This window comes from Pan troglodytes, chromosome 7 (assembly GCF_028858775.2).
Source record: "Pan troglodytes isolate AG18354 chromosome 7, NHGRI_mPanTro3-v2.0_pri, whole genome shotgun sequence".
Taxonomy (NCBI): domain Eukaryota; kingdom Metazoa; phylum Chordata; class Mammalia; order Primates; family Hominidae; genus Pan; species Pan troglodytes.
In genome coordinates, this window is record NC_072405.2 from 142,167,249 (window position 1) to 142,184,141 (window position 16,893).

Genomic DNA, 16,893 nt, shown 5'->3' on the forward strand with positions numbered 1-16,893 from the left:
TCACAAGAGCAAAAGGAAATTACATTTTCTGCCCTCTCAAAAAATGAGCAGCCATCACCCGAAATGACCTTAGTGCATCTCAAATAAACCATGCTTTCAGAGTATGCAAAACGCACTGCAAGTTAAACCGATTGCAAAAGAAAAAGCCCACAGGTACTCCGTGCGCTCAAAGCCATCATCCTCACAAACGTAAAGTGATGCACTCCAAATAGAGATCAAGGAAAACGAATGCCACGCAGGTCACCAGGCTTTGAAAATAGAAGGCACCCGAAGTTGTTCTACGTGGCTGTCCCCAGCCACCCATTCCACCCGCTCGACAAGGGATCCTGGGCCGAGCTCGGCCATCCGCGGGGGCGGGGCCGGGACGGCGGCGGCGCGCTGACGTAACGGGCGTGGGTCGTCCGTCGCGCCGCCCGGCGAGGAGTGGGCTGGCGGCGGTAGCTGTCGCCCGCTTGGTTGCGTGACCGCGGGGTCCGCGTCCGCTCCCTCCACCCTTCGCCCTTCGCCTCGTCCCGGCCTCCGCGGCCCAGCAACGGCCGTCATGGTGCCGTCGGCGCTCCCTGCGCGGCCCCGCTGAGCCTCGGTGCGGCGGCGAGCGCGGTCGAGGTCGCCATGCCTACCCGTGAGTGGCCGGCCGAGGGCCGGGGGCGTTGGGAGGCGACTGCCTGCGCGACGCGCTTGGGCCGGGTAGTCCTCCCGGGCGGCTGGGGAGGCTGGGCCGCGCTGAGCAGAGCCAGGAAGTGTCTGCGAGCGGCGGAGTTAGTTTCGTTTCGGCTTAGCCTTCCGGGGATGGCGTGAGCCCGTTGCACGGATCGGGAAACTGAGGCCCGAACGTTAAGGGAACTGCGGGGACGCGCTGTTAGGAGGCGGCAGAGCTGGTGGTAACCTGACCCGTGGGATTTCAAAGTTAAAGCCCTTTTCCCACGGCCACACGGCTTCGTGGGACTTTATGGAAATATTGAAAATAACTGCGGTACCATTGTCAGTCCCTTCTCACCTCGGGCCGGACGTCGCTAGTGGACGCGCCGGCCCCGAGTCCCTTCCGGCGGCCGCCAGACAGACCCCCGACAGCCTAACTCGGCGTCCGTATCGCCGTCGGGGCGGCTGAAGTCGGAGCTTTCTGTGGAGCTTGTTAGGCAGAGGCACCTCGACTGTGGCTTTTGGACCACACTTCGGATTCACCCGGGCAGATGATTAAAAATGCCGGTTTCGGGACCCGCCCTGTTCCCATGGAATTAGTCTGGAGCTTGGGCCCCGGAGTCTGCATGTCTAATAAGCGTCCCTGGGGTTACCAAGGCACCCCAAAGTTTAAAAGTCACTCGGTGTTGGAGGATTTTTAGACAGACGCGATACTACAAGTACTACTAATGACCTATTTTAGAATGACCCAGATAATCGCAGTGTGACTTTATAGCCACAGGTCAATGTGGATATGTGCAAACTAGGGAAGCTCCTGATCTTGGGTAGAGAGGAAGCAACTTTGTCATTGATTTGAGAATTCAAGTAGGACTCTTTTGACTAAGTGTTCAATACTATAGAATCTTTACACACTTGTGAATATATTTCCTAGAATTCATAACTACTTCTAGTTGTCCTTGTTTTTGTAGCCATCTGGGACGCTGAATTTCCAGGTCAGTCTCCAATGCACGTTTCGTCTAGCGGTGGGAAAAGATGAGTTATTTCTTGATATTAGAAAGATTGATATTTTCCTGATATTTAAGGATATTAAATTTAAATTGATATTAAAGATATTTAAATATCTTCTTGAGATTTAAAGATTTTCCTGTGGCAAATCTTTACATAGTCCTGTTGTAGAGATTACTTTTAACTCCTCATACATGTGTGGGTACTGTGGATTTTGTTTTCTTCACACACTACTGTGTGTCCTTAACTCACGTTCTTGGACTTCGCATCCAGTAAATATGTCCAGTTTAAATTTCTGTTTTATTCCTTTTGGTTGGAGGAATATCATTTACAATCATCTTCATTGTTATTGCCAGTTTAGTACTTCTAAATTCATGTTCACGTTATTCAGTGAATATCTGAGACTAGCACTATGCTAATCTTTTATTTTCTGAGAAACCAAAGGGGAGGAGGTAAGCACCTATTGAAAGTTGAGGCTTCAAGTAGAATTTATTGGTAACATGCCAGAATTATCCTGTGAAATAAAATTTTTAGTTATGTTCTAGGGTTATCTAGCTTCACAGAGTGGATATAGTAAACTCGTTTCTTTTCAAATGTTTAGTTTATTCTGCAAAATGATTTTAGGATGGGCCATGGTGGAGTTTACATAGTTAAGAATGCAGATTTCACACCCTGACTGGAAGACAAGTGAAATGTTTGTTTTATCTGTCATTGTTAATATTTGTCATGGTACATTTTTTATGACTGAATAAAAGTGTGCTGTGGATTGATTGGGGGTACCAGTGTGAGGTGAGTAGTGTTCATATTTGCCTTTTCTCTCCTTTGGCAGTCACAGCTGCCGAAATTGCTGGGATAGTGCAGTGGACAACAATATTTCTTTGAAATTCTGTTTGTAGAATATATATCCAACACAGAGATGGCAAAATTGTTATTCTCTGTAGGAATTTAGGAGGAAGTTCACAGCTCTTAGGAGGAAAACTGTGCTCAGATAAGCTAAGTGTTTTTGTTTGATTGGTTGTTTTAATGTTAAATGGTTGAGAGGCTCAGTGATAAGCCCAAACTAGTTAATCCGTACGAGTTTTAATTAAAATCAAAGGGTTGGAGGTGATCACTGTGGTCTCTCAGACTCTACAATTCTGAGAGCAACCCTTGCTGTAAGTCATAGAATTATTCTACTCTTGATATTTTGTTGCTTATTTGGAATATTGGTACTCATTGAAACTGTTGTTAATAACTAGAATCCAGTGAAGCATGCAGTAACCCCACTGGCTAAGCAATGATATATCTCATGAATATTAACAGCCACTTCACTAGAATTATTTTGGAGATCCGTAGACTCTTTGAGAAAGCAACCACCTGGAAGGATGCCTGACAGGAAACTGCCAGGACACAGAAACAATTTTGTGGTCGTGTTACAAGCCTGTAGTCTGAAACAATCCTTAGGCACAGATTTCAAGACTATGCTGCTGAATGCTGTTTCAAACCTGTAAACCTATAATTTGACAGATCATTTTTCTAGAGGCCTTTATTTCATTCTCCATTCAAAGGACCATTAAGAAGCGTTTTATTTTAAAGATTTTCAAACTCTGAATCGGAGTTTGAGTTGGAACGACTGTTGAAGCTTCTTAATCATTTTATGTTGTGTATCGGGAAGCTGAGCCTTCTGAGAGTTTCCATGGAGTAAAACCATGACTTGAACACAGAACTGGCCCCTATAATCAGTAACCGCAGTGAGCATAGTAACATTAATTTTTCTCTAGCACTAAATTGATAATAGTTTAGCCTTTTTTTCCCCTTGAGTTACATTAAGGTAAATGTAAGCTTGGTCAAAAATTTAAATCGTTCTGTGAACTTACAAGAATGCATTTGCTTCCATCCTGTCACAGAAATCTTTGGAAAAGCTGTGGATATCACTGGTGTGCTAAGTAGATTCTTGTTTATATAGACACAAACTTAAACTTTTAGTAAACTCCTTATGTGAAAATGGCTCCTGAGTTCACAGATAACTTGCCTCAAAACAGGTCCAGTAAAATGTGCTCTTTTATTTTATATGAAAAGTTATTCTATATTTTCTAGGGAAAACCAAAACTCTCAAATATTGTTTGCTGTTAAACTATACTTTGAGTAATTATGTGTGTTGAATGCTTTCTTTTCTCATTTAGGTACTGACGTTGAGGTCTAGGCAAATTTCTTAGGCTGTAATAATAATATGGTTACTCCATGTTTGTTTTTCTTTTGATGAGGCTAATTACATTTAACTTATTTTTTAATTTATTTTTATGAAAGAAATGCAGAATGAATTATAAAAGAGGGTTGCTGATTGAAGTGTTTTCCTTTTAGAGACACATTACATGCAAACTTGACCTACACTTTCATATTACTGGATTATTAGCCTTTTGTGTTCATTCATATTCTCATTCTTTCTCTCCCCTTTTCCCCTCTTCCCCCCTTTCCTCATTGTCCCTTTGCTTCCTTCTCCCCTCCCCTCCCATCTCCCTCCTTCCTCCCTTCTTCTACCCACCACCTATGTGTCCTGCCAGAGTTGTAGCTGATGAATTTTCTTTTTTGCAGTGACCTTTGGCTTGATACTGCCCTGTTTGCTGCCCAGATCTCATCTTTCAGTCTGTCCCCACTTGTGGGGACATGGGACTACATTAATGATTATGTAGGTGGTAGGAGATAATGCTGGAGAAAGAGAAAGCCAGAATTTGAGGTTGTTTTTTTTTTTCTTTTTTGAGAGGGCGTCTCACTCTGTCGCCCAGGCTGGAGTGCAGTGGTGAGATCTCTGTTCACTGCAACCTCCAAATCCCAGGTTCAAGCAATTCTCCTGTCTCAGCCTCCCTAGTAGCTGGGACTACAGGCATGTGCCACCACGCCCGGCTAATTTTTTGTATTTTTAGTAGAGATGGGATTTCACCATGTTAGCCAGGATGGTCTCAATCTCCTGACCTCGTGATCCACCCGTCTCGGCCTCCCAAAGTGCTGGGATTACAGGTGTGAGCCACCGCTCCCGGCCATTTGAGGGGTTTTATATGCTCTCGCAATCAACAGTTACGGTGGCTTTTTTATAGGCTTAGTAGCAGTTTCCAACTTACTGATTACTTTATGAAGACTTACAGTTTGCTATTAGTAATAGGAAGTAATTATTGAATACTGATTGTGTGGTAGGCAGTATACTTTGTGCTTTACCTGAATTATCTTCTTTAACTCTTCCACTTTGAGGGAGGCCCTATTTGACCTGTTTTAGAAGATAGAGAGATTGAAGTTCAGAAAAGTTAAGTAACATTCCTAATGACAGTAAGTGGTAGAGCTGTTATTGCAACTAGATGGGTCTGACCTCTTAAGTCCCAGCTCTTTTTTCATACTATGGTGCTCTGAGCCAGGCAGGAGTTGAACAGGATCCCATCAGTTTTACACTGTCAATTTTGCTTAGCACTGTGCCTGGTTATATAATAGGTGCTTGGTAAATGCCAAATAAATTAATAATTGAATCTTTACAAAATTTTTAAATTGATACATAATATTTTCACATTTATGGAGTAGGGTACATGTGATATTTTGTTAGATTCATACAGTGTGTAACAATCAGGTCAGGGTATTTAGGGTATCCATCACTTTGAGTGTTTATCATTTCCATGTGTTGGGAACATTTCAAATCCTCTCTTCTAGCTACTTTGAAATACACAGTACATTGTTATTAACTATAGTCGTCCTACTCTGTTATCAGACATTAGAACTTACTCCATCTAACTGTATGATTTACCTATTAACCAACCTCTCTTCATCCGCCTTGCTCCCCCCCATGCTTCTGGCCTATATGCAGAATAGATTGAATTGTAACTGGAGTCAGATAAGTTATTCTTTGGATACCATAACTGGAACTTTTTTTTCCCATAAAGATAGTGTTATAAAAGTTTTATAATTTGGCCAGGTGCAGTGGCTCACATCTGTAACCCCAGCACTTTGGGAGGCCAAGAAGAGAGGATCGCTTTTGGCTGAGAGTTCTAGACCAGCCTGGGCAACATAGACCCCGCCTCTACAGAAAAATTAAAAATTAGCCAGGTGTGTTGGTACATGCCTATTGTCCTAGCTACTTGGAGGCTGAGGCAGGAGGATTGTTTGAGCCCAGGAGGCTGAGGCTGCAGTGAGCTATGGTCTCACTACTATACTCCAGCCTGGGCAACAGAGTAAGACCTATCTCTAAAAAGGAAAAAAATATATATATTTAGTTTATGATTGTGTTCTTTGCAGGCCTGTTTGTACCACATTTGAGGTCTGAGACAAGAATACAAATGGAGGTCTGCAAATCATAGTTTAAATCAGGGATTTTCAGTCTTTACACTATTGATGTCTGGGACAGGTTTAGGGGTAACAGGGGCTGTCCTATGCACTATAGGACATTAAACATCATCCTTGGCCTCTACGAACTGGAAGCCAGGAGTAACCCTCCTGCCCCAAGCTTCTGTCAACCAAAAGTGTCTCTAGATATTGCCAAATGTCCTCTGGGGGACAAAATTGTCCCTGGTTGAGAACCACTGGCCTAAATATTTAAATGTTATAGACCATACTGTGCCCGCAGCCTGGCCTGCTTTCCCATGCAGGGTCCCCAGCCTGCTCCCTAGGCATTGCCTTCTCAGTGCAGAGGTCCAAGTAGCTTGCAGGCTTGATCCAGTCAGTAGGACCCTGGCCTGGGATTGACTGTCAGTTTCCTTCAGGGAGCCAGGGTGGGCAGGTTCCCCTCCTTTGATACGGTACTTTTCCATCTCAGGATTTCTAGATAGATAGTTCCAAGCATCTCCCAGAACTATACTAGCCGAGTAGCTGGACAGATAGAAGGTGGAAGCCTAGCTTTCTGGGGAACTCATTCTGCTTAGACTCTGACTCTAGGTGACATGGAATGGGGAACTTGAAGCAAAAACAGCTGCAGCCATCTTTCTCTGGTAATTTGAGATGGAGTCTCACTCTGTAGCCCAAGCTGGAGTGCAGTGGTGTGATCTCGGCTCACTGCAACCTCCACCTCCTGGACTCAAGCTATTCTCCTGCCTCGGCCTCCCGAGTAGCTGGGACTACAGGTGTGCGCCACCACGCCTGGCTAATTGTTTTGTATTTGAGTAGAGATGGGGTTTCACCATGTTGCCCAGCATGGTCTTGAACTCCCAAGCTCAGGCAATCTGCCTGCCTCGGCCTCACAAAGTGCTGGAATTACAGGCGTGAGCCACTGTGCCCAGTCTTTCTCTGGTTTTCTAGGGCAGTGATTTTCAGTTATCACTACTCCATGCGCTTTCCCACCCACACACACCTCTGTAAAAGGAGAGACAGTCCTCTGTGTTTTGCAGGGCAGAGGCCCTTTTTTTCATGGGTCAAATAAGATACTGATTTTTAGGATGAAACCACATTTTACTCATTACATGGCTCAACTCTGGTGTGGAATGATCCAGTTATCATATGCAGTGTTTCTGTTGTGGTGGGATGGATTGCAGTGAATGAATCTTCATCCTATAGTGGGAGTAGAGAGGTTTTTATTGGTACCATTTAAGGAAAGGGGTCCCAGACAGTCTCAGAAATAAAGAGAAGGGCACAGAAAATCCCAATATGGCCCGCAACTGCTTCAGAGAAGAAAGAGTGGACCGGAAGATAGGACATGAGTCGTTTGTCTAGGTTAAGGAGTCTTCAGTCTTTTTGCTAAATTAACCCTTTTGAGAATCTGATGAAAGCCATGATTATTCTTCCCCAGAAATGCAGATTCTCACCCAAAGTTTTGCATGTAATTTGAAGCAATTCAAAGGCATACTAAGATGGAAAAATGAAGTAAATCACCACAGTGGCAGTTCTCTGAGAAAAGCACCCTAACTGAGGTTGTGGAAGAATATCATTTGCCAAATATATGATGCCAATATAAGTATGTCTTTTTTCTGCTTTTTTGTCTGTTTTCCCCCTAACCTTTTAACATTATCTTGTTTTTTCTTACCTTCTCTGTTAGCCTACTGAAATCTTTAAGGTATTATATAATATATAGATGGATATTCAGTAAGGCTTTTCTAAAATTGGTATCTATGAAGAGAGTTAGTTTAAGAATTGCAGGATCACCAGAGAAGGAACTTTAAGAGAGGGAAAAATGAAATTGAATAGAATTTGAACTTAAAAGGCCGTTTTATCCAATCATTAAGGGGAAAGTGAAACCAAAGTAGTTTTGGGGCCAAGGGTAAAGTTCCCCTTTGCCCTCTGAAGGTTCACTGAAAAATCAACTGACAAAAGGCAGATTAATTGGAGAAAAGGCATACAAATTTATGTAACGTATATATGCACAAGAGCCTTCAGAATGAAGACCCAAAGATACGGGGGAAAATGCCCATTTTTATGCTTAGGTTCAACAAAGTATGGACATTATATAGAAATATTGGCCAAAATACGAATGATCTAATGTTAATAGACTGAGTGGGGAAACTCAGCAAGGCCCATCTAGATTTTTCTTGGATTATCTGAGCATGCATTCTTTTCTTCTGGGTATGGGGCAGGACCCTGTCTGGCTTGGGGTCTTGTGACCCACAGTCAAACAAGGTGGGTCAGGTAATTTCTTTATGATCAGTTTTTACGCAGAAAGGCCGAGGGAAAGTTAGAGTAATATTTTTCAGTTTTATGACTGGGTTTGGGGAAAAAGGGTTCTGGTTTTTGTAACCCACCTTGGGGAAGAGCGATTCTGGTTTCTATAGCTAGCCTTAGGGGAAAATGGGACTGAGAGACAGGAAGGCAGGAGAAGGTCAGAGAAAAACTTTTGTTTTTGAGGCCTTCATTTTGGAGTATGTTTTCTGAGGCCCAACAATAGGTTAACTGTGCCATTCAGCTAGATAATGGTGTGATACTAGAACCCAGCTCATCTGAATCCTGGGTGGGTGTGCTCACAGCTACATACTTCCTACGACCTGCATGGCACATGGAAGGGGTGGGAGATAAGCAGGATAGAAACCATGGCTAACAGTATGAAGAAAGATTCAAAATTAATATCAAATAGGAAAAAAGATATTATTTACAGCATTTGTACAAATCTGAAAGCAAAATATTATGAATCCTATGTGGTTAGAGTACATTTTTGGTCTCGTAGATTACCAAAAGACTTAACACTAACATGCAGAGGCAGTGAAGTACAATAGAAAAGACAGAAGTTTAAATTGGTACAGCATTTTTAGAAAGCAATATAGCAATGTGTTATCAAATACGCAAATCTTAAACCACTGACACAGTAATTTCACTTTTGGGGATCTATCCTTTTTCTTCTCTATAATTGGTGTTTTCCTTCTACAGTTAGCATTCTACAATCAGAGAAGAAGATTCTTAAGATGTTTTTACAGCTCAACATAATTTTTTCAACATTTTTATAATTCAACATTTTATAAAAATTTTTATAATTTTTTTCAAAACCTTGAAATGACATGTTAAAATGCTGCTTTGAACTGGTTTTTCTTTAGCCTGTAGAAAAGAACTTTGAGTTACTACTGGTCAAGTAGTTTTGACCATACTGGCTTAGGAAAACAGCGCATCAGCTGTCTGATTGCTATCATGTAAAAATCTGTGAACGACTTTGAGAAGTCATTGGTGGATTATGTTGTTCAGGGATAGGAATGGAGCTCTTTTCCTATCACTTGTATTTTTTTTTTTTTTTGAAAGGAGGAGGAGGAGGAAATAATTTCTGCCTTATTAAGTGGTGGTTTAAATCATGAAAACCTGAAAGGTTGAGATGAGTCATGATGTGGGGGTTCAGTTTATTGGGAACGGACAGGTTTTTATTTTTCTGTTTTTTTTTTTTTTTTGGAATGATCTTGTGTTGTAGAGTTGAATACAGTTCTAGGGAAGTATGATCACAAAATGAATGTTGGCAGTTCCTTCTATGATTAATATGTCAGACTTGTCAAAATTCTCTCATCATGTGTATTTGCCGGGTTTATTCAGTTCTTGAAATGAGGCAGCTCTCAAGTATATTCTAAAGCAAACAGGAACTACTATTTTTCTTCTTTCCATGTATGGTATCATATTATCCCTTTTGCATATGTATTTCTTGCTCTCTGACTTTAAGTGTTATTAGATAGTGTGATTCTAATTTTTATGGAGGAAGGAAACACTAGTCAGTTTTTTTTTTTAATTTTACTTCTGAATCAAGAGTTTTCTGTATTCTTAAATTAGGCATTAAGCCATTTGCTTTATAGTCTTTAAGAGGAATTCTGTCCTTCTAAATGCTATTTTTGTTTTTATTCTTAGTTGGTGAGTTATTCAGCTGTACCTTTTTATTGTTATTACCTGAACTCCAGGGTATTTCTGCTGCAGTAGTTTTCTGGATAACGCTAAGCGTTCTTCACATCCCTGTTGTTTAATTGGTGTTTTTGAACAGCTGTCTTGGCAATTAGCTACCAAGTTCCCTTGCTGTGGTTACAGTTAACTGTAAACGAATTTCACTCCTGATGAGCCGAGTGAAGTGTAAGGTGTCCAAGGTTGGCGTTGTCATTTCCTGGAATCTCATAAACTTTGCAGAAGGTACTGTGCCAGGCTAAAGGAATGGCATTTATGACATCTGACTTGGATTGTTTTATTTTATTAACTTAGTTAAAAATAATTTACTAACTTTTTAACCCACTAACTGGAGAAGATTTTATCTCCTACGCATATTTAGATGCAATAGAATTTACGTAACTGTGCTTTAGAGGTGGAAATGCTTTATGAACATGTTGTTAGCATCAGCAGGTTATCAGTTCTTGCATTATCATCCCACCATCTGCTGCAGCTGGCTCTAGAAGGGCATCTACAGTGGGGATGACACTCTAGGCAAATGTATAACACCTAAGATTCCGGCTCTAAGTCCCTATGGCTTCTCCTGTTTTCTTAGCTGGGCTGGAGTATGTGAATTTCAGAGGTCCAATTACTTTTCATTTCACAACTCAAATTGGAAGCAGACTTAAGTGACTTGTCATGACCCCTTTTCCCTTGGTTCCATCTTGCTTCTTTGTTTGGTCTTCCAGTGATGGGGGTATCTGCCCCAGGACAGTTCTATTTCTAATACCTATACAGAAGCTCCTTCCCCTGGCACAGCATCCTCATTGTTGATTCCTGAGGATTTCATATTGCTCTTGACCCACATTGATGAATACAATCAGTGAGGGTGGCCCAAGGGAAGCTTGAGCTTTTAGAGCCAAGTTTTCAAAATTTCTTCCACAGAGTATAATAAGGACTGTTGTATGGGAAGGATTCCGACAAGACTGTGCAGGTGGCCCTCTCTATCTGACCAGCTTCAGCTGGAGCAGTTCTGTTTTTTTTTTTAACTTTTATTTTAGGTTCATGGGTACATTTACAGGTTAGTTAATAGGTAAACTCGTGTCACAGGGGATTGTTGTAGTACTATTGTATTGTTGTAATATTATTGCACCCAGGTACTAAGCCTAGCACCCAGTAGTTATTTTTTCTGCTCCTCTCTCTTTTCCCACCCTCCACCCTCAAGTGGGCCCCAGTGTCCATTGTTCCTTTCTTGGCGTCCATGAGTTCTCATCATTTGGCTCCCACTTATAAATAAGAACGTGGTGTTTGGTTTTCTGTTCCTGTGTCAGTTTGCTAAGGATGATAGCCTCCAGCTCCATCTGTTCCCACAAAAGACATGATCTCCTTCTTTATTATGGCTGCATAGTATTCCATGGTATATATACACGACATTTTCTTCATCCAGTCTGTCATTGATAGGTATTTAGATTGATTCCATGTCTTTGCTATTGTGAATAGTGGAGCAGCTCTATTTTTATCTCTTTTATTTGTGACATTCTGCATTTGGTTTCAGTAGTGTTGGCTACTTGTAAAAAGTTTGAGGTTTATAGTATTAGACATTAGAATATGCCCTCTGACAAGAATGTAAGCTGTTTTATAATCAATAGCTCGGGAACCTAGAGGCAAAAATAAAAACTATTTAGTTGATAGTGCCTCACCTGATTTGCTCTCATGATCTCCAAGATGGGAGATTTTATAATCTCTTCTTGTAGTCATTTCAGTCATAGGTACTGTCAGTATGTTCCTAGAATCACAAATGTTCTTTCAATTTTTCTTGTTTTCCTGTTGGATTTCTCTTAGCAAATATTTTTGGGCCTACATTTGTAAAGCACTGCTGGCTGGAGAATACAGAGGTGAATAAAGCAGTCCCTAGCTTCAAAAAGTTTACCTTATTTATAGAAGGGTATAAATTGCTATAACACAGAGAATGGCAAGCACGATTAGAATGGTGCTATTGGGGCCCAGGGGAGAGACTGCACCTCTGATTGGGAGAAGAGAGCAAGGGGAAATGAGTGGAGGACAGCTTTCTAAATCCAAGTACCTTAAAGTATACAGTGGTCAAAGGAGAAATGCTGCATTGGGGAAACTGTTTGAGATGAGTTATGCAGGTGGAAATAACCATTAAGCAGTTTAAGTGAGACAGTAGTGCTAGGGAAGGTGAAGAATCTAAGGCTGTGTATGTGTGCACACCTGCGCATGGTAATTTTGTCTTTTATTCACATATTTATTGAATGCTATGTGTCATTTATTATGCTAGACACTGAGGATACGGTGCTATCCTCATACAGGACATATGGACACCAACAGGGGTGTCGTCCCTGCCCTCATGGATCTTGGTCTGATGGGGAAGAAAGGTGCTCAGCAGGTAGTTACACTGATGAGACAGGGAGCTTTAGAGGGCCTATGGTTTCTTTCCTTTACTGCTGTGTTTATAGTTTTGGTATAGTGTCTGGGCCATGGCACACATTCAATGTATGTTTATAGAGTGAATCAAAGAAATGTAATAGATGTTAATAATAAAAGAAACACAAGTTGCTATGTAAACATGTAAGTGAGCCTGGAGGGAAAGCAGTTAGAGGTTATTAAAATACAGTAGTCTAATTGGTGGGCTTTGGACTTGGATGGTGGTTGTAGGAAGGACTGCAGTGAACAAATGTGAACACTTTTGAGGAAATACAATTGATAGGATTAATTGGATCAAAGGATTGAGGGAGAAAGGGGAGTAAGGATTTACTCAGGTTTCTGGCTTTATCATATGGGTGAATGGTTCTGGTTTGCTATAGGGACTTTTTGGAGGAGGAGCAATTTGGGGAAATTGAGATGGAAGATGAGTCCATTTTAGGATATGGTGAGTATAGTGCCTTAAAGACATTCATGTTATGTTTGTAGGAGTAATAGTGCATAAAATTACTAAAGGATAGGTTGTATAGAGGCTAAAGAAGCTGAGGGCAAACTCTTGAGGAACATGTTTATTTAAAGATGGAGTGAGGCACAGGAACCGAAGAGGGAGCAGGTGGGTTATTTTTTAAACAAATACCATTGCAACAAATGTTTGCAGGATGAGAGTTATGCAAGACTCAAATGACTCACACTTATTTTTAGTAGCATTTGAATATTCCAATGTAGCAAGAAGCAGAAACACTGGGCAGTCTCTTACAGTTTGATCTGATATGATGACAATAAAGGTAATTTATGAAACAATTTTTTTTAAGCTTTAGGACTTAAGAACAATTGTTGTGTCTCAGCCGTGGCAGTTCTGTCCTATACGTCTGGCCTAAACTGTCTTTTCACAGCTTCCTAGCTGGGGGAGGTGATTGTCAAATTATAATTGGGTGAGAGGATGTAAACTGTAAATTGTGCAGTTTGCAAGTAGAAATTAGGGTGGCTCCACATATATAAGCTAAAATAAATAATATAGAACTAAACTGTTAGTAATTTATCAACCCATTGCCATCTTGAGAATCATAATGTATATTTGTGAAACAACAGAATGATTTGCAGGCAGCAGATGTAATGCTTATGCAGAGTTGCTGGGAAACTGCTTTATTCACACAAGGAACTGAGGGACATTAGAGACGAGCTGTCACCTGAGAGTATCAGTCAGCTCTTGGAGTTTTCAGTAAGATTTCTTTCCCCTTATACAGCGAATACTGTTCTCCTTTCCTCCCCGTCGACTGGTTTCTCGGCATCTACTTGGTATGACACAGTAAACAGGCTCTATTCTCTGTTTTCAGCAACATAGAAATATTGTTCAGCCTGTCCTGATGGAGTACAGCAACCTGCTGATTAAGGGATTAACAATTTTAAAAGTATTTTGTACAGTGGTTCAGGGAAGATTAGAGAGGGTTGAGTATAATTGTGGTTTGGATGCTTTGCTTTTGCCAAAATTGGCAGTTGTTTCAACCATTCTTAATATTTTCATCTAAAATTGCACGGTAATTAAACCCTGCTAAACACTTTTAAGTATTTGCATAGAGGTGAGATAATGTTCTATTGATTCTTTTAATTTGTAAGAGTAGATTAAGTTTATCTTTATAGTTGCAGTAATAAAATGAATTATACAAATATATACAGAATTCCAGGTTCTTTGTCTATAATGCTACAGAAAAACTGGTTGGTTTGTTTTTTTTCCATGTGTCAGTAGTAGTAACCCTTATCTTTGAACTTGAGGTAATTTTGTCAGTTGGTAATACATTGAATTCTTAGGGTAGCATCAGATTTTGGTTTATGAGCCATTTAAGAATATTGATTAGAAAAGATTTGATTTTCTTCTTAGAAGCATATGATTAACATAAAAATACCTTGTTCATGTTGTGACCACAGTGTGTGTTTGTGATAAATTAAAAGAATAGGGGCCTGGCACAGTGGCTCACTCCTGTAATCCTAGCACTTTGGAAGGCAGAGACGGGCAGATCACGAGGTCAAGAGGTTGAAACAAGCCTGACCAACATGGTGAAACCCCATCTCTACTAAAAATGCAAAAATTAGCTGGGCGTGGTGGCGCATGCCTGCAATTCCAGCTACTCAGGAGGCTGAAGCAGGAGAATCGCATGAACCCGGAAGGTGGAGGTTGCAGTGAGTTGAGATCGCACCACTGCACTCCAGCCTGGGTGACAGAGCAAGACTCTGTCTCAACAACAACAACAACAACAAAGAATAGGTTAAAATTTAAAGAAGTCTTAGGCTTTTGACTTTGTGTTACTATAATTTCATCTATAGAGTGAATATAAAATGTTTAAGGTTTCTTGGTTTTAGTTGGAAGATTGGAGAGAATATATCAGGCATTGAACTTTGAATGCTTAAATTAGTAGAATAATTTTTTAATTGAACATTTTACTTAACTAGCCCTGCTCAGCAAATCCTGTGTTATATGTTGCTATCTTCAAATGTTGGATAGAGAAATTACTTAAAATATATATTTTATTTAGATATGTAATTAGACTGCTACTTATCTTTTCAGTTACTGTTTAATCAGAAAATGTAATCATCTCAATTCAAATGAAAATCTCTAACATATGGCATAGATGCTGTGGGTGTTATAGAATCTATAAGAAGAATCAATGCTGTTGGTATATTAAATGTATTTCCTCTAAAAATAATTTTGGAAGTTACAAACACTCCTACAGATTTAACACTTTTGTTGCTCTGTGACTAATGAGGAAATAAAATTTTTTTAAAAATTTAAGTAGTTAGGGTTTTAAAGCTGTTTTAAATTTTGCCTGAGATAACTCATATCCTATTTGTGAATTACTTAGAGGACTTTTAATTAAAGTAACTCAAACCAACTTGGTTAGCTAAGAAAGATCCTAGTCATTGCCTGTGGTAGATTCTTCATGCTCATAATGGTAACAAACTAGTATTTTTTGATTTAGGGGTTTTCCTAAACTATGGTGCCTTACTTTGTTTAAGCAGACACTGTCCTTTGTCAGTGATTTTTTTTTTTTTAAAGCTTAGCTAAAAATCTGCAGAAAGCCCCAAACCTATCTTTTTTCCCCCCATATTCGGCTTTTCATTTTGGACAATAGGCTAGTAGAATTTTAAACTGTGACCTTAGTATTACTAATGCATATTAAGGTCACAGTAAGTATACCGAAGGAAATGATTGATTTTTTAAGCAGCTTTATTGAGATATAATTTGCATACCATAAAATTTACCTGTTTTGGCCGGGCGCAGTGGCTCATGCCTGTAATCCCAGCACTTTGGGCGGTCGAGGCAGGTGGATCACAAGGTCAGGAAACAGAGACCATCCTGGCTAACACAGTGAAACCCCGTCTCTACTAAAAATACAAAAAATTAGCCGGGTATAGTGGCGGGCGCCCACTACTCAGCTACTCAGGAGGCTGAGGCAGGAGAATGGCGTGAGCTCAGGAGGCGGAGCTTGCAGTGAGCTGAGATTGCGCCACTGCACTCCAGCCTGGGCGACAGAGCAAGACTCCGTCTCAAAAAAAAAAAAAAAAAAAAAAAAAAAATTACCTGTTTTAACGGTATGAGGAAACTTGATTTTTACATTAAACAAAATCCCTGGGAAATCACCTGGACAGATACTTTTAACAAATGTGAATTTTCAGATGCTCCACCTTTTCTTCTCCCTAGATTTTGGTTCATTAGGACTCAAACTTTAGTAAGTATTAGGAGACTTGTGAAAACGAAAGACTCTGAAATCCCAGTTCTTTTTAACTTTTTAATTGTAAGGAAGATACATTTATTTCTGGATTTTATATATATGTATATATATATATTATATTTAAGTTTAAAAACCTGAAAGCTTCCAGTATCAGATTACTGTAGTGACAAGCATTTTAATATGTGCAGGAAAGAGTAAAAAGTAAAGACTTTTCTGCATGCTGAAGTTACAGTACAGCAGAGGATTCTCACCTTAGTTTTACAAAATAAAAAGGGGCCTTAGCTTCAAAACTGGATTTTGCTTGGGGATGGATTTGCTGCTAGAATTTTGTGAAAGATTATGTAAAAATATTTCCATTATTTTCCTTGTCAGTTTTGGGACACTTGTGCCGGAGTGCTTTGTTATTGTAAGCTGAAACTTCAGTGCACAGACAGTGGAAAAGCTTTAAGACATTCTAGACCCTAAGCAGCAATGGCCATTTTGCTGTGAGTTTGTAAAGTAAAAACGTTCTCTCCCCCTTTTCCTAAGATGTGCATGTAGCAAGGATGGCAAAGCCCTCCCTGTAGCTCTTGCTTGTGGTCTTGGTATGCAGGGAGTTTACCAGGAACTTCTTATGTAGACCCTCTAACAGCATAAAAGGCTTCTTTTTTCTTTCTCACATGTTCTTGTATTCTTAGGGACATTTTTTAGCTCAGAGTAACCTATGATAGGAAAAGAAGATAACTTCTAGAAGTGGTAAGTTTTGTAATATGACAGATTCTCAAGCAGGGTGTCGCTTCCCCATTCTGTACCATCTGACTTAAGTTTTGTACGTCTGGAGAGCAGT

The 16,893-nt window shown here is 40.4% G+C and overlaps 1 protein-coding gene across 8 annotated transcripts in view; it reads left to right on the top strand.

Moving 5' to 3' along the window:
* Positions 1-380: 380 nt before the first annotated feature.
* The window catches only part of EFR3A (EFR3 homolog A), a 109,076-nt gene continuing 92,563 nt past the window's right edge, over positions 381-16,893 (top strand). For 2 of the 8 annotated variants that reach the window (XR_010159680.1, XM_016959875.4), the window contains exon 1: positions 483-622. Coding sequence is in view for 1 of the 8 variants with exons in the window: in XM_003311923.6 (XP_003311971.1) it covers positions 613-622 (10 nt within the window). In the remaining 7 variants the exon portion in view is untranslated. Of the gene's footprint in view, positions 623-752; positions 1,632-13,052; positions 13,128-16,893 lie in introns of those variants that run through there. The other 6 variants (XM_063817378.1, XM_063817377.1, XR_001720432.3 and 3 more) reach the window with 5 other exon arrangements.